Source organism: Pelodiscus sinensis, chromosome 1 (genome assembly GCF_049634645.1).
Source record: "Pelodiscus sinensis isolate JC-2024 chromosome 1, ASM4963464v1, whole genome shotgun sequence".
NCBI classification, from domain to species: Eukaryota; Metazoa; Chordata; order Testudines; family Trionychidae; genus Pelodiscus; species Pelodiscus sinensis.
The window spans coordinates 128,473,365-128,498,756 of record NC_134711.1 but is presented as its reverse complement, the minus strand read 5'-3'; the positions used below and the strand labels follow the sequence as shown (position 1 = coordinate 128,498,756).

Here is a 25,392-nt window from a genome sequence, read left to right as displayed (position 1 = left end):
AGTAAATATGTAGGGTCTCTTAGTTCTGTTGTGTAAGGGGTGTGGAAGGGGGAGGGGAAGTTTCCTATCCTTTCCCTTACCTTCGATTCTTTGCTTTTCAGATTGAGACTGACTGCAAGCAGGAGGTGGTGGTATATGATCACAGTTCCAAGGATGTTGCCTCTCTCTCATCTGACTGCTTTCTTACTGTACTTCTGGGCAAGCTGGAGAACAACTTCAACTCTGTACACTTACTTTCAGGTAGGATGCAAGATTGCTCGAGAGAGGGAGGGTATAATTCTGTATGTAAAGAGAGTGTGCATGCTTTTGCCTTTGTGCATATATTAAGGAAAGTATTCTACTGAACATGCTATAGTCAGTTTATTTAAGTTTATACACTTCACTGTAGGGTTTAAAAATAGTTACAGTACTAAGTGCAGATGTATACATTGCACATGCAGGCCTCTCTATAAAGCTTAAGGTCCTGACTTCTATTTACACTATGGCTCCATAAAATGAGAATTGGGCTTTAGACCTTTTTACCTAGAAATGTTGATTATATTTGTCCCTGTAGTTGCATTAGGAATGCAGTGCCTGGCTCTCAAAGCCTTGGGAAGGTGGGGGGCAGGGAGGGAGAGGAGTGTCCCTTCATCGCTGAGCCAGATCATAGAACTAAAATGTCCACACTCTGGAAACGAACACCATATTCTCCATCTTGTGTGGCTTTAAAAATCTATTCTCTCCTTTCCACTACTCTCAAATTTCCCAAAGTCTGAACTGGCAAAAGAGAGAGCTGATATTCTACCGGATTAGGGTTTTTTTGGGGAGGAGCAGGGGGGCGTGTTTGAGGATTGAAGGAGGGGAGCAGCAGGCTGTCTTATTCAGAAGAAGATGGACAGACACACATTTCATACCAGGTAAAGGGGGAGAAAGTGGGCAGAAGAGAGAACTCTACATAGAAATGGGCAAGCTAACACTGTAGGGTAAGTGGACCAATGGGAGGCGTGCACACATCAGTTTAGGGTGGATTTTGGTCTTTGGGCCGAAGAGGAACCAACAATACTGTGGATGCAGCACACTCTGCTTTTAGAGATGTGGCTTGCATCTTCTACTCTAGTTCCTGCATCCTTATCTGGGCAAGTGAGGGAGAAGGGACGATCTTCTTGAGCTGAAACGAAGGTTTGCAGGGCTTGTTTATCAAGGGAGGGAACATTTTCAAAAACTCGCCTTCCAAAAACAAAACAACAACAACAACAAAGACCCTCAAAGAAACTACTTCAGTTACTGGGAAGGCAAAGGTGCATAGAAATTAAGGAGACAATGGTTATAAGAAAACGAAATGTAGGGGATATGGGTGAAGGGAAGAAATTCTAAAGAAATATTTCCTTTGTAACTGGAGGGTGCATTTGCGGTTTCATGATTTCATCCAATGGTAGTGGTGAATGGCTTTGGTTGTTGACAGAAACGAAAGAAAATTGGCCAATTCTAACTTGGAAAAGCTGGGTATAGGGATCAAAGGGAGATCGCCCACCAGAAAGAAACTAAATGATTGCTGCTATTGATCCAGTGAAAAGTCTCCTGTGCTTGAAGCAAAATGAAGTTATGGGATAAAATCCTACCCTTGAACACCTGCATTTGACTTCAGTGGGCGTTCTGCACAGACACAGTGGAACTATAACTGTCAGGGTGCTCAGAGACTAGTTTTATTACTTGGCTTTCTTATCAAGAGGTTATGCTCCTGAGCTTTACTTTCTGTCTCCTACACAAAAAGAATTACTTGGCTGTAGAGCCATCCCCCACTCCACTCAATAAGCAGGAATAGAGTTACCCTCAGGGCACTGGATACATTCATTGAGAGGCTCTGAGATATGTGACTAATGCTCTATTAAAATTGAAACTGTTTTTTGTTTACAATGGACTTGTTAGAAGCAGTTCATGCCACATCATGAATCCCTTTTCTCATGAAACGTTTCCAGTGTCTAACCTGTCCAACTGGCTTCATTGAGGTGTGGTTTTTGTTTGTGTGTGTTTTTGGGTCCCACCCCCACCTCAAAAAAAAAAAAAAAAAAAAAAAAAAGGACCTGCACTGGATTGTTACACCATGTCACAGTACAGAGTATTTACACTTAATGCTCCCAGAGGGGAGACTGACCAAATTCGTATGCTCTGTAGTATGTAAGGGACAGAGCACCTGCGGAGGAACCTGAGAGAGGCAGCTAGAGAACTCCATGAGGCTTCCCTCTTGGGATTTTCAGGGAGCTGTCATCCATGAATGGGGATGGGCAAATGAGTCACTGGACCAGTGAAGAAAAGATACCAAAGTCCTGTAGAGACTGACTCTCTGGTGCATCTATTGTCAGTTTCCTATTAGTGGTATCGTTTGTGTCAATTGTGATGGAAGCGCAATAGGACTCGAAGCTGGAGTGTGTATGTATATGTGTGAGAGAGGGACAGTGTGTGAGAGGGACAGTGGGTGAGTGTGTGAGAGGGACAGTGGGTGCTGAGCAGGGAAACATGTTCAGTCTCCTGTTCTGCTCCCATCCCCCTCCTAATTCCTACAATGCAGCCACACAGACTTTTCTGTGGAATCCAGTAGAAGAGTGAGTGATAAAGCAGAGGAAAAGCACCTCAGCTCTCCAGGCCCAGGGAAATCCCACTTTTTGTAGGTCATATTTACAGATTTATTTGTGTGTTTGTTTAATGTTTGTTTATATGATGTAACATTTATTTAATTTAAAGGTTTCTTATTAGCACTCCAGTTGTGTATTTTGTCTAGCCTGGCCTAAACTATTAAAGTGCTAGCTGGTCTAGGCTCCTCCACTAAAGTTGAGCCCTTACCAGCAAGTGTGACTACCTGATGTCAGTGCACTAGGGAGTGTCGCCCTGGCCCCGGGCAGGAAGCGCAGTCCCAGCAGGACTAAGGGCAGTGAGCCTACTGCGAGGAGCAGGATGGACCTCCCCTGGTCCAGAAAACTGTCGTTTGGGACCACTCAGGTCCCAAGGGTGCTAAATCAGCAAGGTCCCAACTGTATATACTTTAACGTGCATTTATAAAGCTTTTTCCTAAGTGAAGGAGAGGCTGTATTATTCACCACCATGTAGAGTGCGGCTCATCAGTTTTTTGTGGTTGCTGAATACAAAGATAATGGAGAGGTGGAAATATTTGCTATTCGTAGTAGATTAATAACTATGCTACTTCAGGAAACGTTTGCCAAATAATTGTATCAATTTTATAGCAGTTTCTTATGTGTATACTCAAGGCATGCTGCTTCATCTCCAAGTTTCCTTCTTTTATATCCAGCTTCCTCTTTTTTTTAGTATTCATTTAGGAAAATATCTTGCCCAGTGTACAATTCTGTTTTTAATAGAAGGTTAATAACTAGAAAAGGAGCAAGTCTTATACAACTGGTGGACAAAGTGGTAGACTGTGCCACAGTATGAAATATAATCTTAGAAAAGTTGTCTTTTCTGCTTGGGAGTATTTTAAGTAGGAATCTAATGGAATGAAAATTTTTGCCTGTTTTTAAAAAAAGGTTAGTGTAAAAAAAAATTTTAAGCAATAGATTGCTGGTATCTTGCTCTGTAAAAGACTGAATAAAATTCTTCCCTCAGCAAGTTGATTACAAATGCTTGTAAAATGTTTATGGCTCATAACAAGTTCAGGGGTCAAGGCACCTTGAAGAAAGGAAAAACCTTAGTCTAAAGGTTTATTCTTAATCACTGTGTAGTTTATTTAAAATGGTGACCTGAAATAAACAAGTGCAGGAGGAGGAAAATGTTACTCAACATCCAGTTAATAGAATTCTTGGGAGTGATCTCACTCACTGATCCCCATTTCTGAATGTTCAGTGAGTTGTTTTGGCATCCTTTTTTAACTGAGGCTTTATAAAGGCAACCTTCTCCTCCCCACCCCCTGTCTGCTTTTAATTGAAACTACAGCTGGAAAACTCCTTACAGGGACACTGTTAGTTAAACTCCTTAATTTGACCTAGTAAAAACACTTCAAATTTTGGCGGCAACGTTCTTGGGAGTCTAAAGACCTGTTTTGGCTTGTGAATTTACTACCGTGCTTATGATATTGAAAAATGGGCACTCAGTGCTTACCCCTATTCCATCAGTGGCACAACGTCCATGGATTTAAATGGGAGCAGGATTTGAAGGGGAGGGAGAAAGTGATTTGAACATTGTTCCTAGCTCGTAAACTGGATGGTGGCTCACAGAGGACCTTTTTTAAGAGAAGCTGTTTTTGTTGTAGTGCTTATGTGTTGAAGGAGCAGAACCATAATGCGAATGTATAAATGTCTAGATCCAGGCCTGCATCTGCAATCCTTTGTTACACACAGTTCTAGTCATTTCATTGGGATTGCCTTTGGGTAGGGAGTGCTGGTGGCAATAGGGCAATTCTCTGTCGGTCACTGAATTGCCACGTGTGCCTGAGGCACCCATATACTGCTAGAACTGGCATCTTATCCATTCATCCAACATGAATAAGGCCAGTTATAGAAAATGTGCATGAGATCGTGTTTTCGCTAGCTCCAGAGCACTGTAGTAGAAGAATGTGGCGTTTGCAAATTCATGCATTCAACCGCTAGGAAATGCCAAAAAGAAGGTTACCTGTGCAACCCTAATTTGGCCCCCATGTACATCTACAGTATGGCACAATAGCTAATGACATGATCACATAATTTGTTTATACAGGACCTTTTCCTTATTTGTCACACAGGATTAATTCAGTATTTTTGTATCTTCGTCATTCAGTGTGTGGTTCTATGCCTTATAGACCCTTCTTTCGGCCATGTACACACAGATCACCAGCAGAGTTGGTATCTGTGGTTCTCCAGAGCAGTCCCGTACTACCTTACTTATGACATAACTCTTAGAAGCTAACAGCCTGCTGTTTATGTGAACACCGTTGGAGAGGGATGGAGATGCACTCTGCGAGTGGGTTGGGCTCACAGCTATTTCCTAGCAAGTGTCACCTGGAAACAGAGTTCAATTCCAGGTTCTAATCATTTATAGGTTCCTCCTGTCTCAATTCTCTCCCTCTTGACTTGAATCCCAGAGCGGGGAAGAGCAGAGGACAGAGGTAGAAGCGACTGGTGAGGAGGGATTTGTGGGGTCACTGGCCATGAGATGCCCCCTCTGCCCAGGGAAGGGCTGAGACAACCTCCTCTGCCCAAGCCCTGATCCTTCCCTTCCCTCTCTCTACCTCTTCCCCCAACTGAGGCAGCTGGGGTGTGTGCGCGCCCACAGCAAGGTTCCAGTCCCTTCTCCGCACTCACCAGCAGAGGCAGAGGGAAGTGGAGTAAGGCAGCCCCATCTCGCTTTGCTCCCCCAGCTGCGTTACTCCACTCCTGCCGGGAGTGCGGGGGTGGTACCACCGCCTCTCCCAGAGTGGTGCAGCCAGGAGAACAAAGCATGTGGGGTTGCCTTGCTCTGCTTCCCCCACTTCTGCCAGTGAGTGCGTCCAGTGAGGAAGTGGCACCTCCTTGCCTAAGTTCTGGCTGGTCCCTTGCCCCTCCTGCCCACTCTGTGTGGGGGCACATGACCCTTCATGCCCCTTTTATACTTCCTGCTCCACATCACACCCCCCTCACGCCCGGACAGATGGTCTCTCTTCTTTCCGTTCAAAAAGAACTTCAAAAAGATCTCCACAAACTGAGTGATTGGGCAACAAAATGGAAAATGAAATTTAATGTGGATAAGTGTAAAGTAATACACACTGGAAAAAATAACCCCAATTATGTGTACAGTATGATGGGGGCTAATTTGGCTACGACTATGGTACGCCCACATTTTGAATACTGTGTACAGATGTAGTCTCCTCACCTCAAAAAAGATATTTTGGCCTTGAAAAAGGGTTCAGAAAAGGGCAACTAAAATGATTAGGGGTTTGGAACGGGTCCCATATGAAGAGAAGCTAAAGCGACTGGGACTTTTCAGTTTAGAAAAGAGGAGACTACAGGGGGATATGATAGAGGTATATAAAATCATAAGTGGTGTGAAGAGGTTGAATAAAGAAAAGTTATTTATTAGTTCCCATAATAGAAGAACTAGAGGACACCAAATGAAATTAATGGGTAGCAGGTTTAAAACTAATAAAAGAAAGTTCTTCTTCATACAGCACGTGGTCAACCTGTGGAACTCCTTGCCAGAGGAGGCTGTGAAGGCTAGGACTATAACCGAGTTTAAAGAGAAGCTAGCTAATTTCATAGAGGTTAGGTCCATAAAAGGCTATTAGCCAGGGGATAGAAATGGTGTCCCTGGCCTCTGTTTGTCAGAGGCTGGAGATGGATGGAACGAGACAAATCGCTTGATCATTGTCTTCCGTCCACCTTCTCTGGGCCACAGTTGGTAGACAGGCTACTGGGCTAGATGGACCTTTGGCCTGACCCAGTACAGCCATTCTTCTGTTCTGATGTTCAGTTCTGGTACCTGGCACCACCCTGGCCTCAGGCAGCCAAGTGGAGCAGTTGCAAAAGTCCGTTGGCCCTTGTAGGCATGGGAGGGAATATGTGCAGTTAGCTACAGACAGGGGTTGGCATATGCCCAGTGCAGACAAAATCTTGGGAGAATTTATCTGCAAAACTTTTTTTTTTTTCTCAGAAGCTTATAACTTGGCCACATTTGGATAGCTACCCCTTCTCCCTCTGAGACCGCAAAAGCTCATCCTTTACCTCTGGGTAGGCCCCTTGCCAAACTTCAGTTCTCTGCTTGAAAGCATGGAAGTGCTAGAGCTTTTCAAAAAATTCTATTTTTTTAATGGGTCTGCAGTATATTCAGGGGCGGAGGAGAGCGCCGCGGGGTCCAGGGTCCCGGGCAGCGAAATTTTGCGGGGCCCCTCCTTTGACACGGAACATGCGCCGTGGCACCATGGTGCATGCGTGGGGCCTCGGGAAGCGCGGGGCCCGGGGCAACCGCCCCGCTTGCCCTGCCCTAAATCCGCCACTGAGTATATTCTTCCCTCAACTAAGAAATGGCCAAACTGTTTCTGATTAAACTTCTCCTCCCTGCCCCTTTCTCTCACACTTCTTTCCTCCTCTCCCCCCCCCCCCCCCCCAAAAAAAGCCCAAAATAGATTCCTGGCATGTAAAAGCTCAGCCTTCATGGTTGAAGTTTTTACAAAGTTCTAAGCAACTGAATACAGTTTAATAATGGAAAGTGACAGGCAATCTGAGCTATAAATCTTTCTACCTGCATCACTTATGATTCAACTCCTTCAGTTAGCATCAGTGAGTTTCATTCTTAAGGATTAGAGAACTAGGGAGAGGTTTTCAAAGGCACAAATGATAGGTGCCTGACTGCCATTTGAAAACACTGTCCTGCACACAGTTTTACTTCTGGAACAGCCTTAGTAAAGACTTTTGTGCTCTTAAGTGTTCCTCAGTCGATCTCATTTGGCCTCCCCAGCACACAGTTCCTGGGCCTGCTGTTAGCACTGTACAGAAATCGATGTTCTGGCCTAACCCCCACGGATGAGCACTGTAAAGCATCCCAGCAAATGGGGCTATGATCTGGCTAGGAGACTTCTATTCATTGCTATACTAATAATGGACTTTGTGTTTTAATCTGGGCTAAGAACTCGACAAAAATCTGTGTGAAGGGCTAGAACTGGAGAGCGCAAGGAGGGAAAAAAAAGTTGTCTGCTGAAATGGCACTGTTCCTAACCGAACTCTGCTGCGTGAACTTATGTAATGGAAAATAGTAGGTGTCCCTGTTTAGCTGAGCTGGAATGCATGAACTGTAATGAGCTGAGTAGATCTGCAGTTCATTTAAACAAGGTGGAAGCATTGCAGATTCATAAAAATTCAGACCACTTTTTTTTTAACTTTCTTTGCTATGAATGGGGAGTGGCTGTAGCTTTAGATAAATATTTTAATATGTATGGGGGTGGGGAAATACAGAATGGGAACACAGTTTTGAAGGTGCCATTCATAAACCACAATTGAAGAATATAAAATCCTACTAGAAGGAAAGTACTCTCTTCCCTGAAGTTCTTGTAATTGTATACTTACAGATTTTTATATTAATACTGTTGAATTTTGCTATTGAATGGTACATAAGCCATCTCTAAAACCCTCACATGACCTCAGTCTCAGTTCAGCTCTTGTTTGGAGGATAGAAACTTTTAAAATTCTTGTTTGCTCTTACGGGCTTTGGATCTAGGCTAGACTTCTTTATGTTGTTTCAGTACATTTGCTACTGAGAATATCCACATATGAAAACAGAAATGTGGTAGATAAGTTGGACTTGGTTATCTATTTGGTTAGCCTGATTACTTTGCATACATTCTTTAAACAATTAGAAATGTTGGTACATAGCTTCATTTTTTTTAATGAACTTTTTATTTAAAGGAGTATTAGTCCCCCTTTTTAAAATTCACAAATGGAAGTGGGCCTACCTGAGGAGGGGGAAAAAAAAAAGAAATCCAGAAGTCGTTTGGTTTTCTAGATTGTAAGTAGGAAATCTTTTATCGATCATTTGCTGTGTCTCTAGTTAATGCTTGCTGTCACCTGAAATTTGGATTCTGCCATCTCTCACTTCCCATGCCTCCTGACCGAACATCAATTAAATGAATATTTAACTCAGAGATAATATGCATAGCCATTCCCAAAGTCAAGCTTGGCAGTGCTGAGAAACTGATAAAAAGATGAGTAGGGTGTGTGGGGTTTTTTTGTTTTTTTGTTTTTTTTTTCCCTTCTTTTCTTTTCCCTCCTATGTATGTTGAGAGGGTACATTGAAGAAAAGTCTCACGGTTTAACTCTGATAATCTCTAAATAGAATCCAAGATTGGAAAATCAAACTGAAAGAAACTAAAGGGTGATAAAATCTTTGTTTTGGGGCTCCTCCAACAGACCATTTACCCTTTCAAACAAACGCTGTTACGAGTTTGATCTCTAGCTTCAGTCAAGTAGCTAAGGAAGGAGTTGTTCTGTGAATCTTGCCACATATCCATATGTAGGTGGCTTTTGGTTTTTCAGAAACATGATTGTCAGGCTACAAGGTGTTGTGCTAAATATTTCAAGAGGGAAAAAAATTAAACATGCTTTCTCTTTGGAGTTCATTTTAATAGGTGTTCTGTAAGATTTCCAATAACCTCATTCAAATCTCTAAACTGTGGTATCTAAAATTAACTTTGTTTCTATCAGTTTGAGCAAGACACAACTTCAACTCTATTGATGTTTTAACCTCTCTCAGATAGAGAGCCTCACTAAAAGTCAGTTTTCTCTCACCTTCTCCCACATTCAATTCCTTCTCTCTTCCTCTTCTCCTGGGCTGCTAGGGTTGTCACCCATCCAGGTTTTACTTCACTGTCTGGGTTTTGATTTCTGAGTCTAGATGCCATTTAGGTTGACAAGTGTTCAGTTTTCAACCAGAAAGTTCAGTCAGAGGGAACCTGGCAACCCTAAATGGTGCACAGACTGAAAGTCCGGTTACTGAGGGCAGGGAGGAAGCATTGGGTCATTAACCCACACCAGCCTTTGCACAGCTGGGGCTGCCTCCTACCTGTATGCCATCTCCTTGAGATGATCTAGTGAGCAACATGGGGGTCCCATTACCTGCAGTTAGAAAGCTGGTGCAACCCTTCTGGGCTTTGCCATTAGATTTTTGGAAGAGAGGAACTGCACTGGGCTCCCGTCAGAGTGAGTGATGTTGCTCCTCTTCAACAGAAGCATAAGGAGAAAATGAAGTGATACGTGGAACTCTCTGTCCTTCTTACTAAGGGTGTATTGCATTACGCAGCTTTAGTGACAAAATTATGTTGACACAGCCTTGCCACTAAAAGTCAGTGTATGTGAATGTTGTTTCATGACACTTGACAGCAAATACTTTTATCCGCAATGAGTGGGTTTTGCACTCCTGCTAGAGAATCGTTTACACATGCGCTTGCTGTGGCAAAACTTCTGCTGTTCACAAGCAGGATCTTTAAGCGCCTGTGAGACAACGTAACTCTTCATACAAGCTGAATTTCCTGACGGTCTCAATAATGAGGACATTTTTGGCTTAGGAGGAGATAAGGTACACACACGGCTCTTGCTTTCTAGGGCTTTTGTCAACACGTTCTCAACCCACTTTAAAAAGGGCACTCGTTTCTAGACACTTAAGGGGAAAATTTCAGTTGTTGAATCCCTAAAGCACTTGTGGGCATTCAGTGATTAGAGTACAGCATGTCTTAATCTTCTCAAAGTAACTTTTTAAAGTGAGGTTAGAAGGAAGGTTTGCCTAGTGGTTAGTGATTTATTTTTATTGTATACTATCTAGAAGTGTGAGCTGAGGTCAGGATCCTATACAATCATAGAACCATAGAGCTGGAAGAGACCTCAGAAGGTCATCAAGTCCAGCCCCCTGCTATAGGCAGGACCAATCCCAACTAACTCAACCCAGCCAGGGCTTTGTCAAGCTGAGACTTAAACACTTCTAGGGATGGAGACTCCACTAGAGTAACCCATTCCAGTGCTTCACCACTCTCCTAGTGAAATAGTTTTTCCTAATATCCAACCTGGACCTCTCCCACCACAACTTGAGACCACTGTTCCTTGTTCTGCCATCCATCACTACTGAGAACAGCCTTTCTCTATCCTCTTTGGAACCTCCCTGCAGGAAGTTTAAGGCTGCTATCAAATCTCCCCTCACTCTTCTCTTCTGCAGACTAAACAGACCCAACTCCCTCAGCCTCTCCTCATAGGCAGGGCTCGACAAACTATGTAATCTACTCGCCTTTGGCGAGTAGATTACAACCCGGAAGAGCCAGGTTTGGGCGATCTGTGCATGCATAGAATGATCTGCGCATGCACAGATCGCTGGACAGCGCAGCTGGTGAGCAGGGCTCGCCGCAGCTCAGCAAACCCTGCTCGTAGGTTATATGCTCCAGCCCCCTAATCATTTTGGTTGCCCTCCGCTGGACCCTCTCCAATGCGTCCACATCCTTTTTGTAGTGGGAATCCCAGAACTGGACACAATACTCCAGATGTGGCCTCACCAGAACCGAATAAAGATGAATAATCGCATCTCTGGATCTGCTGGCAATGCTCCTCTTAATGCAACCTAATATGCCATTAGCCTTCTTGGCTACAAGGGCACACTGTTGACTCATATCCAGCTTCTCATCCACTGTAATCCCCAGGTCCTTTTCTGGAAAACTACTACTTAGCTGGTTGGTCCCCAGCTATAAGGTACATACTCAGTGAAAAGACTAATTCTACCCCAGAGAATTCTTTGTCATGCACTTAGGTGGTAAAAGATGGATACAAGAGACAGTGGGGACTATAAGGCAGGGGTTTTCAAATTTTTTTCTGGTGACCCAGTTGAAGACCCTTTTTTGCCCATGTTCCTACATACACTTTTGATTACAGTGTAGGCTCCAGGGTCAGACTGGAGATGAGGGGTTAGAGGTGGAGGAGGTGGCTCTGGGCTGGGCCAGGGGATTGGTGGCTCTGGGTTGGGGCACAGGCTTATTTCTGGTGGCCCCCAGTTAGTGGTGCAGCAGGGGTGCTGATGCAGGCTTCCTGTGTGTCCTGTCACCCTGGACCGCTGTGCACCCTGAAAGTGGCCAGCAGCAGGTCCAGCTCCTAGGTGGAGGCACACAAGCAGTTCATAGAATCATAGAACCATAAAACTGGAAGAGACCTCAGAAGGTCATCAAGTCCAGCCCCCTGCTCTAGGCAGGACCAATTCCAACTAAATCAACCTGGCCAGAGCTTTGTCAAGCCGAGACTTAAACACCTCTAGGGATGGAGACTCCACTACTTCCCTAGGTAACCCATTCCAGTGCTTCACCACCCTCCGAGTGAAATAGTTTTTCCTAATATCCAACCTAGACCTCTCCCACCACAGCTTGAGACCATTGCTCCTTGTTCTGCCATCTGTCACTACTGAGAACAGCCTCTCTCCATCCTCTTTGGAACCTCCCTTCAGGAAGTTGAAGGCTACTAACAAATCCCCCCTCTCTCTTCGCTTCTGCAGACTAAATAGACCCAAGTCCCTCAGCCTCTCCTCATAAGTCATATGCTCCAGCCCCCTAATCATTTTGGTTGCCCACCGCTGGACCTTCTCCAATGCGTCCACATCCTTTTTGTAGTGGGGGGCCCAGAACTGGACACAATACTCCTGATGTGGCCTCACCAAAGCCGAATAAAGGGGAATAATGACATCTCTGGATCTGCTGGCAATGCTCCTCTTAATGCAACCTAATATGCCATTAGCCTTCTTGGCTACAAGGGCACACGGTTGACTCATATCCAGCTTCTCATCCACTGTAACCCCTAGGTCCTTTTCTGCAGAACTACTACTTAACTGGTTGGTCCCCAGCTTGTAACTATGTTTGGGATTCTTCCATCCCAAGTCCTCATCAGATTTCTTGTGGCCCAATCCTCCAATTTGTCTAAGTCACTCTGGACCCTATCTCCACCGAGCCAGTTACCTCATCATTGAAGCTAATCAGATTGCATGTTGCTCTCGCCAGTATGCACTGTCCCTTCTGGAGATGGAGCTTGGGGCAACATGTGGAGCCCCATGGCTCCCTTACCTGAGAGCCAGACCTGTTGCTGACCTCTTCTGGGACGCAGCACAGTCCATAGGCAGGAAGCCTGCTTTAGCATCCCCTCTCGTCACCTGATCACCCTACAGCAAGGCGACCCTGTGCCTGTTATTCCACGACCCAGTGCCAGGTCACTAGCTGTACTTTAAAAACCACTGCTTTAGGGTAACACACTGATCAGACTAGTCTAACAGTCTTCAGCAGCCTACTTGCTGTTGAGTATTTTCTGCGCACCACTGCAGAGGTGAGGACGAGTTGTTGTTTTCAGGAGAATTTGAAAGAGGATATCATAGTGGTCTTGTGGAGCTTAGCAGGAAGTTCCTTCCCTGCACAAGTGGACTGCATTGGAGACAGGACAATGGTGAAATTGGACTGATAGGCAGAGAAGTCTGGCATCTGGAGCAGGGATCGTTACTGCTTATTACTAATCAGAGAGGAGTTAGGGACAGCTAACCTATTCATGGACTTAAAATTAGAGATGAGTAGCTTGTGTTTGTGGTAAAAAGAGGGTGTTTGAGGAAGCTAGAGACTAAGAGTTATGAGATTTGGATTTTGAGTTAAGTGACTACCAGGGACTTCTTGTGTGACTACTTTACCTCCACTCTGTCTTTGTTCTCCACATATAAAATGGGGATAACACCTATCTTGCAGGGGTGAGGAAACTTTATAAAAGGGCCTTTAAGCTGCTCTCAGCAAGCATGCTATGCAAATTAAGTATTTTTATTCAGAATCTGCCAATATTTAAATTTTGCTGAAATCTGCCAATTTATTTTTCATCCACACTACCCATTGAAGTGTGTATGAAGTCCTAGTTTGAACCACCTGAAGGAACTGTAAGGTGTGAATACTTAAAATAAGTCCCTGGAACATAGCACAAGGAGAGGAGACTTGTAATTTCCCCCCTAGCTTAAAATGCCTTTGTAGTAGGATTTCATCTTGAATAGTTAAATGGGTATTAGAGCATACTGGTAATATGTTTAAGCTACAGACTGTATTGTTATTTGCACTTTATAAATCTAGGGCGTAGATCCAGAATCTAGCACAATCTGCTCCTATAATAGATTATTCAAAAGCGGCGAGGAGTCCTGTGGCACTTTATAAACTAACTGAAGTGTTGGAGCATAAGCTTTCGTGGGCAAAGACCCACTTCGTCAGATGCATGTAGTGGAAATTTCCAGAGGCAGGTATAAATATGCAGGCCAGAATCAGGCTGGAGATGAGGAGGTGGAACCAATCAAGGAGGATGAGGCCCACTTCTAGTAGCTGATCTGGAGGAGTGAATTCCAAGAGAGAAGAAGCTGCTTCTGTAGTTAGCAAGCCATTCACAGTCTTTGTTTAATCCAGAGTTGATTGTGTCAAACTTGAAGATGAACTGTAGCTCAGCAGTTTCTCTTTGAAGTCTGGTCCTGAAGTTTTTTTTCTGCAGGATGGCTACCTTTTTTTGGTAGCAACTATATTTACCTACATAATTGCAGTTCCCATTGGCCGCGGGAATGTGAGTGGCAGGACGTGGTGCGGACCGAAAGCCACTTTCCACAACTGCCATTGTCTGGTAACAGCGGTCCACCACCAATGGAAGCTAGAACGTAAATGTAGCAGGGGGGGTTCGCCAGGAGCTAACCCTGGTGGGCCAGATCCAGCCCAGAGGCTGGCTTTTGCCCACTCCTGAGCTAGAACACACATGCAGCAGGCACCAACAATATTTCCCCACATTGTCGCTCTACCCCGTTTTGACTTAGAGGGAACAGTGAAGAAATAGATGGATAGAACCAGGTGAGACCCAGAAGTCACCCTACTTTAGGACAGGCCCAACAAGGAAAATAACAGAATATCATTGGTCATCACCTACAGCCCCCAGCTTAACCCCACCAGCACATCATTGACAATCTACAATCTATCCTGGAAAACTCCCTCATTCTCACAGACCCTGGGGCCAAGGTCTTGCCTACAGACAGCCCATTTCAGATAGCAAGTACTCCCCATCAGCTACATACCACACCTCAGATACACTCCCCCAGGAACCTCCCCCTGCAACAAACCCTGTTGCCATCCCTGTCCATATATGTATACAAACGACACCATCATAGGACCTAACCACACAAGTCACACCATCAGGGGCTCATACACCTGCACATTCACTAATGTGATACATCATCAAGTGCCAGCAATGCCCCTTTGCCATGTATATTGGACAGTGTTTATGCCAAAAGTTAAATGGACACAAATCGGACATCAAGAAAGGTAACGTACATAATAAAACTGCTGGAGAACACTTTCTAACCTCCCTCGACATTCAGTAATGGATTTCAAAGTAGCCATCCTTCTACCAAAAAAACTTCAAAACCAAGTTACAAAGGGAAACAGCTGATCTGCAATTCATTTGCAAATTCAGCACAATCACATCAGAATTGAATGAAGATTTAAAACTGATTAACAGACTACAAAAGCCATTTCCTGAACCCCATCAGCTGCTGTGAATGAGCCACTTCCACCCTGACTTGATTAGTTAACACTGGTCTTACTCTTGATAAGTATCTTCTTTCTTTTGTTGTACATATATCTAGCCCGGCCTCTGTAATTTCCACTCCAATTCATCTGATGAAGTGGATTTTACCATGAAAGCTTATGCCCTAATAAATCTGTTGGTTCCTAAGATGCCACAGAACTCCTAGTTGTTTTTGCAATTCTAGGAGTAGTTCTCTGTCTATGCCTCTGTCTTCACAGGTATTGGTAATTAAACTGGAGAGTTTCAAGAACCTGAAGTTTTTCCTACAGACTAGATGTGACAATTAACAGTGCCAAATTTCTGGTCTGTGTGCCATCATTCAGGTACCCTATAGTCAAGGTGAGCAGTGTGGACCTATCCCTGTACTAAGATAATACATTTGAACTAGAAAATAACTCCACATGAGAAGGTTTGTGAAATCTTTTAATCTCTGCTAGATTTGACCTTATATTATTTTCCGAGTTACCTAAGAAGGGAGTTGAAACTTCTCTGGAATTATAATGATTGTTAAAGAACCCAACTTATTAGAACAATCATAACACATGTAAACTATATTACGAATCTTGAATGCTTTGATCAAAGGGAGGTTGAGCAGCTACCACGTTTCAGGGTAATTAAATGGGAGACTGGATTTTGGCAGATTCCTGTAAATGGAAGTGGAGGCATGCAGGGCCAGATTAAGCTCTTTGTAGGCCCTAGGCGCACTCATAATTGTAGCCCCTTACATTAGACTATATAGAAATATGTAAGAGAGCGATGTTCTATCATCTACGCACCTAATATCACCAACTTAAATTTTCGCTCTTGAAAGTGGTGTACTATATGAAAAATTCATGGTACTTCATTCTAAAATAACAGCCATTTTGTTGTATACTGCAATTATACTTAGGATTCACCTGATAATTAATTGGCTGATAAGGAGAAAAGTAAGGTATTGCCGCCACCGCTATGACTGTAAAATTCACAGATTAATGCATTGCGCCGCAGAGCTGATAACTTGGCAAGATCATTCAATGCCATTTACAAAATAACAGTACATTGGCTGATGCTAGCCATATATTTCTGCCAGAAACAGTGTTTAGTAATAGCCTCGGGTTTCTGAAACACAACTGTGAAATGCAAACACTGTAGTAAGAAGCAGTGTTCCTTCAAACGTTTTCCATCCTTGGACGGGTTGAATTTTCTTATGTGCAACACCAATAAAAATGACCAACCTAGATATAAGCCTGTATTTTAAACAGCTCATAGGTATGGAAGACAGATTTTAAAACGGGATAATTAACAAGGAGCAATGCTTGTGATATTTATATAATATCAAATAAAAAGAAAATTAACAATATCCTGGGACTACATGTATTTTATCATCCTTTCTAACAACTCAAGGTAGTAGACACACCAAAATGCATATTACCCACACATAGCTCAGCTTTAAGATGCTAAAGCAATCTGAGTCAACTGGAAACAGTCATGCTCTCCTTGCAAATATTAATACAATATTTACCTACTCTGGAAGGGAGAGAAAAAGGCACGCACTCAGGCTTATTCAGTTTCTCTGGGATGTCAACTCTTAATTTGATTCATAAGTGCCAGAACTATACCACATAAAAAAAGATCTGGCCTTAATGCACCTCTCCAAACAAATTTTAAATTGTAATGGAAATCACTTGTCTGGAATCCAACTCTAATTGAAAGTCCAAAGAAATAAACAGGTTCCATGGCAAAGTTCTTCCAGTTTTAAAAATGTACCATGTATGTATTAGTAACAAAGGATACTAGTAACAAATGTATTAGTAACAAAGGATTTTAAAATAAAGATTAGTCTTCAGATAAACGGTGCAAAAATCCGTTAAAAGAATCCTGAAGCCATTAACACCTATGTAAACTTTCTTTGAAATGTAATCATGCAAATGTCATGAACTAGGCCTAGCCATGTAATCTTATCTACAAAAACAACCTACCTGCTTTACAATAGAAAAACACCAATACAAGTAAAGTCAGATCCTGCATTAAGATCTGCTAATGCAGAAACTCTCCAGCTTCTGTATTTGTTTGCTCTCTATCTGTCTCCTTCCCTCCATTGAATTGATCTTCAATATTTGCACATGTATTCTAATACAAAATAGTAAATTAAGTGTGATTTAGCAGTTTTCTTTTCTTCTTTTGAGTCAATTATGAATTTTTCATAGGCCCTATATTTTTCGTAGGCCCTGTGCCTAATGGAAAATCTGATCTTGGAGGCATGTATGCAAGGAAAGCTGGCTTTACAGTAGAGATCTGGGTGGGGAGCACTGGGTTTCTGCCGCGCACCAGCATTTTGAGTTGCTAAAACACTGAAGGCTTTTGGCACCTTAACATAGTTTCATAGAAACTCCATTTAAGAATCATAGCCACAAGTAATGAACTAAACAAGTCTGCACTAGAATGCACTGTGGCACATCAATATGTTGACTGTATTCAGACCGCTGCCTAACTCATTGAGAAGAATCTAATTCAGTCTAACAAGCTACCTAGCTAATTTAGATTTGGCCAATTATATCGAATTGTCACTTCTTGTAGAGCTGTATCTTCCAAACTTGATTAGTAAGTTTTCAGAACCAAAACAAAAAGCTGAACTGTAATGGTGGATATGTTTTCAGACCAGTACAGTTCAACTGATTTCATGTTCACATCCATTTACTGTGGGACCAGACCTTTTTCCAAACCAAAAGTGAAAATTGCCAATGCAAAAATATGATTCTGCCATTAATTGGTGCTAAAAAGCGAAATCCATTATACATCTGTTTGTCCATATTATGTAAATAGTTTGCAGTGAAATGCCACTTTAGCAGGTTAACCTCATGTAAAATAATGACATTACTCCTTTGGAACTGGCAATCAAGTTTTTTTCATACAGTAAACAAGAAATGACAATGTAGTTTGATGAACAGAAACAGGTTTCCACTTAATGTATTGATATGATGTGAGCTCATCTGTGCTTTATTTGCAGGGTTCAGGGAATCTTTCAAAACCTTCTTTTAAAAAGGCCTTCACATTTCTGCACTTACTGGAGAGACTATTGCTTGTGTTTTGAAAACAGAATGAAAATGACTCCAATTCACATTTCTAGGAAATTCTCTCCTCCTCACCTGCACCCTTTTAAAAGAAAAAAGTAAAGAAGGGGCTTTGTTTTGTGGAAAGTCAAAGTTGTTTGATTCCAATTTCCCATTAAAGCATGGAAGAACCTGAATAACTCAATAATGTTGTTTAAAAACAAGTATTTCAGAGTTCTTCTTGACTTTGTCATTCTCTCTAATTCCAGTCCTTTGTGCATTTGGCAGCTGCCCTGATTGCTAGGGCTACAAAGCATAGTTTGCCAGATATTTCAAACAGTGAGGGTTATCCTTGTGGTGTAGGCACCCTTGGCTAGAAGTTGAGCTGAGATTTACCCAAACTTAGTAGGAGGTTAGGACCTAGGACTGGTTAAGTTTATCAAAAGCTTCAGTGAAACTTTATTAAACCACTAGCTCTGTTAATGACCTGTAGATGTTCTTGCTACAGTTTCAACATGCCTGTGTGATTGATTTACTGTTTGCAAGGGCTGGAGTGGTGGTAGCAAATGGGTTTCTTTTTTTTAAGAAATGAGTGCCAAAAGAAAAGCATTTTCTGTTCCTAAAACAAACAGCAGAGTGCTGCAAATCTGATCTTGCCACTAGCCTACTTCCATGATTTAAAGATTAGATGATTTAAAGATTAGGTTTGCCTTGGCAGAAAGGTGATGCACAGGTTATGAAAGTGGTTGCTATACAAATAAAATTGCATTTCTTCCTTTTTTTGAAGGTAGGCTTTGTGCTCTCTGTCCTACCAGGTTAGTTTTACAGTTACTTTTACAGCAAGACAATATGTAATATCACTAACTAAAGCACTGTTGTTGTGTAGGAAGATGCTTAGGTAGGGGCATGCCAGTTTTCAGCCTGCTAGTACACAGGTATGGAACACAATATTTATAGCCAGATACTTGAAGTACGATGGGATACTTTTTTGCTATCAGAACATTTTTATCTAAAAACCTGAGTATCATAATTCATTATTTCTGATGTTGAAACTCTGACAAAAAAAGTATGGACAATTCCAAGTCTTTGGGCTGGAATTTAGTTTCATTCCCATGTTACGGATTAGAGTTATGGTATAGACAGATGTGGTTTTCTGTTCCCAGTACTATGCTATTTATTTGGATCAGAAAGCAATAAATTGGGTTGAGACATTTCCTAGTGATATCTGTCAATATTTTCACTTTATTGGGGCTGTATTTCTGTGGATAATGGCTGTTGTGTGGGTTGGTCTGCTGTTGCAGGGAAGAGAAAATAAAAAGCAGTTAACAGAAGGGATCTAAAGATGACCTAGTCGTTTAAATATTGCAGCTGATTTTGAAGGGAGCGTGGTATTGTAAAGGTAGACCAAGTAAATAAGAAACAAGGCTTGGATCTCACATCCATTGAAAAAAGTGGCTCTGTGGAAGAGAGTACTCTCTGCAGGCACCCCCTGGCTGGACAGGACATGGTGGCTTCTCTTTTGGCAGCCCTTGAGTGTCAGCACAACTTCAGGCTTCGCAGGTCTTCGAGTTTGGCTCCATGGTCTTTGTACCACTGCCCTAGGAAGTCCTAGAGGAGAGCCCAGATCCACTCTGCTTTGGATTAAGGATGTTACATTCTGCTTAATTGAATAGTTGATTAACCTCATGAATTTTTATTGCTTACTTGACTATTCTATAGTCCCTGAGGGCAGGGCCAACAGCCAGTGCACACCGGCCCCATTCCAAGGATCCCCCTGCCACTCCGCGCTGCTGCCTCTGTATCAGAGGCAGCAGCACAGGGTGTCAAGAGGGAGCTGGTCCGTAAGGGGAGCCAGTTTAAAAAACAGCTCCCCTCATGGACCAGCTGCCTGTTGCCCATACTACTGCCTCTGTGGCAGGAGCCCTTGTGCGGGGAGGGAGGCGGGGGCTGAGCTCCCAGACCTGGCACGAGCCCCAACGGAGCTGGGCTCCCTGCCCATCTGCCTTCAAATTCACATTAAATGAAGAGCCACAGTGGAAGTAGGTCCCGGACCCAGCACTAGCCATGACTGAGCTGGGTGCTGGCCAGCCTGCTAAAAAATGTATTGGAGGGGTGAGGGAGAGAAATGCATGTAGTGTATAGCATTAACCGATAAGCTTTTGTTTATTGGTTAATAGACTATACTATTACATCCCTACTTTGGATTTCAGATCAGGAACCAGATAAAGCCTATTTCTAGACATTCTCTGGTCTGTCCCCTAGCTACTTTCTACCATGGCCCACAGCTAAGACTCTTCTCTCACCATATTCCTCGGCTGGCACTTTTCCACTCCCAAAATGGGAACCAAATTAGTTAAGAGAAATAAAGGAAACATAAAGGTCCTGCACCAGGCCTGCCTGCCCCCAGGTAGCTCAGATACTTTGGAGGCTCCAGGTTTGACTCTGACTCTGGCTGAGCCTAATTTCGTGAACTAGCCTGAGAGGGCCTCCCTAGGGATGTTAAATGTTGATTAATTGAATAATCATGTAACTGCATCAGATTTTAGCAGTTACAGGACTATTCCTGCCTCCCTGCCATGCTGGTGCCTCTGATAGAGAGGCAGCAGTATGGGGGGAGGGGGAGCTCCCTATGGACAGAGACTGCTCTGCAGTGGTCTCCTCTATATTTCTCCCCAGCACCACCACCACCACCACTAGTGGTGGTGCACATCTGCGCTTGCCTTGGTGCACATAACATTTATTCCACACATGAATTGGAAAAAAAAATAGAGGGGACACTGCTCCTTGCTCTGTCCCCCCAGTCTCTAACTGGTAGGATTTTAGCCTTTCTGCTACATACATGTAGAAACAAAACTGATTCAAAAAAGTACTGGGAAAAGACACTTTCATGTCTTTAACTTTGTGGTGTGTGTCTTTCGATCTTTTTTTCTTCCTTTTTGTTATGCTTTTGTGTAATGAACTTAAGTCATTTTCTTACTCCCAGCAGTCTGTTGTGTTGTCAGACTCCAAAAAGCAAACAACTTTCTCTTGGGGGGGGGAGAAACACAAAGAAGAAATCTCAAATCATGAGTAACTGAAAGAGAAGATGATAGTTTGACTCTGTTTATTCTGCCTTCTCCTTTCACACAAGCTGCTGGGATTCTGGCCCTACAGCATCTTAAATCAGCTTCATCTAAAAAAAGGGACCTGCCATGTAAGTGACTAATTATACAAGGATCTTGTTTTATAAGAGGGAAAAGTCGATGCAATATCTGGTAGATTTTTAATGAGTGTGTAAATTTTTGTTTTGAAAGCCCAATTATCTCATAATGCATTGCTGAGCATGTTAAGTGTCCTTTGATTGATTGATCTCTCTTCTCTGAGGTGGAGATGAGAGTAAAATATACATTGTCGGGGGTGGGAGCTGACTATCAGGTACTCTGGAAAAGACTGAAACCATGAATGCTATTCTTTCCTTTCCTCCTACTCCAAGTGGCTGACTGAATTATTTTCCTCTTCCACTCATAGCCTGAACTTACTACTGAAAGCTAAGAGAATAGCATCAATAAAATTCTTCTAATATACACCTCTCTTCACCTGTTACAAGTTGCTTGGTATAAGGAATAATATTTTGGAAACTATGATTAGTCCTCAGTAATTGAAGATTGACTGAGATCTTTGGCTAACACTCTAACACACCCAAAGGGAGACTTCTCTATGGCTATTGGGATATGCTTGTAAATAAAACTGTTACCCATAAAACTTTGTCCTGCTGAGTTTCTTTTGGATTTTGCCAGGCATATTTTACTTTTTCAGAGATGTAGAAGCTGCTAAAAATATGACTACATTTTAAGCTGTCTGATAGAGATGGGATTTATTTTCTCTTTTTTGTTTAACTAATTTCTCATGAAAGGTGTGAGATCTGCTAGCAGTAGAGACACAATTCTTATAGCCAGAGAACAGGTGCAAATTGAGCAGGGCAAGCCTTTTGTCAAAAATACTGTATTTCTCTTGAGAATTTTGTCGCCTATTATTACAATCTGTAGTGTTTGCTAGATTTAGCACATTTAGTACTCAATCCTCTTGAATATGCAAGGGGATTTAGGTAGTTTATAAATTATAAATCTGTTCAGGATTTTCTCTCTACTTACCCCCCTTTTTGTAATCCTGTATGTTTTGTGCTCTCATGGGGGGAGACCTGGGGACTCTCTATCTATCTAGATTTGTATGATATGCATTGTCTAATTTTTATATTGCATTGTCAAATGTGCAAAGAAGTGTACTAAATAAATGGTTGGATACTTTTTAATGGTAAAATGTAAATTGTTCACGAGGCAGAAGAGTAAACTAAAGCCCAGACTTCAATTTAATTCGGCTTTCAACAGACTAGCTAGCCAGATTTTGCTAGCACATTTATCAACAGTTATGTTGAAGCATGGTTTTTTTAATATCAGTAAGACCAGCGCAGATGGAGTGTATAGCATGGCTTTTAAACAGTAACACAGTTCTCAGGGGAAACCTGCCCACACAGGAGAAAGGAATAGATTTTGAACTGTGCTTACATGTTTGTGGCTAGTATAGTCTTAACCTTGTCTGCACTAGTATTTATCTTCATATTTCCTACCAGCAGAGCTACCTTAGTGGTGGGAGTGCTAGTGCAGACCGATAAGTGGTAGGCACTGCACTTTTAGCCCTAATATCAGTTAGTCCTTCTTTCAGTAGGTTTAAACAGCAGGTTGAAACACTAGCAGACAGTCTACATATGTGAAACGCTAATAAAAATTCTAGGGTAGCCATAATGTGCAGAGAATCTAGAGCAGTAACCAGAATGAATGGGTGTCAGTAAAATAACAAGAATCTTGACAATCTATCTGCTAGGGGAATCCCAGAGTCTTTCTGTTCTTTTCTTTTCCTTTTTTAAATCAAGACCGAGAGAGTTTCTGCTTGTGGTAGCTTTGAAATGTGAGGTTTACAGGGAATTTTTTGTTGAGGTACAAGAATAGTATGATTAAAGATTGTGCAGTGTTCATTGAGCTACCAATGTATTTTAACACCTGAACTGATGGCACATGCTTCTTTCCGTTGCTGTGATAGCAACTGCAGTGAATTATTAAAGACTTGGTTCAAGGGAAAAGGGAGTGTGACATTACTAGTTCTGGGTGATCAGATATCTTTTGGGGTCTTTTTGTTGCTTCCTTTCCACAAGTAAATATTGAGAATAGAGAAGTGCCTCAAGTTTTTGAGGTAATGAAGAAAAGAAACATTTCAGGTTTCTTGTAGTTCTTTGTATCATTGATGTGCGCATATGAGGCAAGACATAGAACTGGATTTTAAACTGGATTTGGCTGTCACAGCAGCAATGGAAAAGATGCACATGCAGCTCTATCAACTTGCTTCTCTAGGCTTTTCACATGACAGCCCATCACTCCTCCCCCCTCCCCACCACACATGCGTGATTTTGTGTGTGTGTATGTGTGTGTGTGTTTAGAATTGATACTGGGGTATACTACCTTACTTTTTTTACATAGCTTTGACATCCGTTCAATGAAAATAATTTAACTGAGGTTTTTGCTTTTCTTAGGTGGGTTTGCTGAATTCTCCAGCTGTTTCCCTGGTCTCTGTAAAGGAAAATCAGTTCTAGTCCCTACTTGTCTTTCTCAACCTTGCTTACCTGTCTCCAACATTGGTCCAACCAGAATTCTGCCTCATCTTTACTTAGGTTGTCAACGAGATGTCCTCAACAAGGTGGGTACTTTTGAAGTTGTTATTTATTTACGGCCATGAATTTGAAACTTTCAGGAGTGGAAAGAATTGCTTAAAAACCTCGTAAAATGAGGTTTACCTAGTTTGAACTAAGCGCTCCGCTAGTTCGAATTAAGTTCGAACTAGCGGAGCGCTAGTGTAGCGCCTATCAAAGTTAATTTGAACTAACGTGAGTTAGTTCGAATTAACTTTGTAGTGTGGACATACCCTAGTTGCTGTTCTATGCACATAAACAAATTGACTATATCCCTGCCTCATTATCTGGTATGAGGACAGGAGAGCTAACTTCTTTTATGTTGAAATTCTCCCTCTCAAAATTCCAGTGTATTCCAGTTTGACAGCTGCTGTTTAGTAGGGCTATGTCTACTCTGGCGCAATCTTGCGCCAGAGCTATGCAAATGATGCTAAGCGTGAAATATCGCCGAGCCTCATTTGCATATATAATGAGCTGCCATTTTTGTGGAAGAAGCTCTTGCACAAGAAGGAGCTGTCTACACTGCCCCTTCTTGCGCAAGAAAAACCCTCTTGCACAATGCCGCTATGCTGATTATTTTCAGGAATAACGGCATTGTGCGAGAGGGTTTTTCCTGCGCAAGAAGGGGCAGTGTAGACAGCTCCTTCTTGTGCAAGAGCCTCTTCCGCAAAATGGCGGCTCATTATATATGCAAATGAGGCTCGGCGATATTCCACGCTTAGCCTCATTTGCATAGCTCTGGCTCAAGATTGTGCCAGTGTAGACATAGCCTAGGTGTTTAAATATTGAGCTGTGAGAACTATCTAAGACCCAAATAAGGTCTCTTCTCCCTCCTCCATCCCCCCCACACACTTCCATAACATGTTAGCTTTTCACCCAAGTAGGAAATGTCCAGTTTCATATGCATGTAAAAACTTAAATGTGTGAGAACATTTTTTTATTTCAGTCTTAACAGGCCTGTAATTCTATCACACTTAGATCCCTTTACCATAATTAGATTCTTTCCGGTTCCTTCTGTTTCTCTCTGCTTTCTGGTCTGTTTTTAATAAGGTATTGGTCATGGCTTTTTAGATCCATTGTTTTAATGGAATCCTTGCAGTAGAGGTAGTTTACTGGTTGCTTTTTTTCCTTAACACATAAAGAAAGCAGCCAATATGGATAGTCTCTGGTTCTTGTATTCACTGTAGAAATTTCTTTTTAATCTTGCACATACTTTACTGTGCAACAAGCCAATAGTTTAGACCTGACTTATTTTTGGTTGCTGTCTGCGCAATAATTGTTTTTTCTTAGCATGAACATTCTTAGTGGCCTTAGGACAGTTGAAACTGACAGGTTTTTTTTTCCCCTTGCCACAAGCCCAGAGGACTTCTTAAGAGGCTTTATTTACTATTCTGTTTTAAATACATGGTGCTATTCTGGTTCTCAAGAAAGGACACATCATATATTCATGATCAAGGTCCCTGTATTCAGGATGAGGATCAACTCCTGCTCTCATATTACCCATCTGGTTCTGAGGTTCTAAGAGCTTTGCCATATGTTACTCCTATAGCCGCTGTAAGCTGGGGATGTAATAGTGTAGTCGATTAACCCAGTGGTCCCCAACCTTTTGGGGCTGCCGGGTGCC

At 42.4% G+C, this 25,392-nt stretch overlaps 1 protein-coding gene across 4 annotated transcripts in view; it reads left to right on the top strand.

Annotated features, from left to right (window-relative positions):
* DUSP16 (dual specificity phosphatase 16) overlaps window positions 1-25,392 on the top strand; it is a 91,320-nt gene that overhangs the window by 43,394 nt on the left and 22,534 nt on the right. For all 4 annotated transcript variants that reach the window (XM_075901133.1, XM_075901123.1, XM_075901127.1 and 1 more), the window contains 2 exons: window positions 102-240; window positions 23,613-23,776. In XM_075901133.1, the coding sequence (XP_075757248.1) occupies window positions 102-240; window positions 23,613-23,776 (303 nt within the window). The remainder of the gene's footprint in view (window positions 1-101; window positions 241-23,612; window positions 23,777-25,392) is intronic.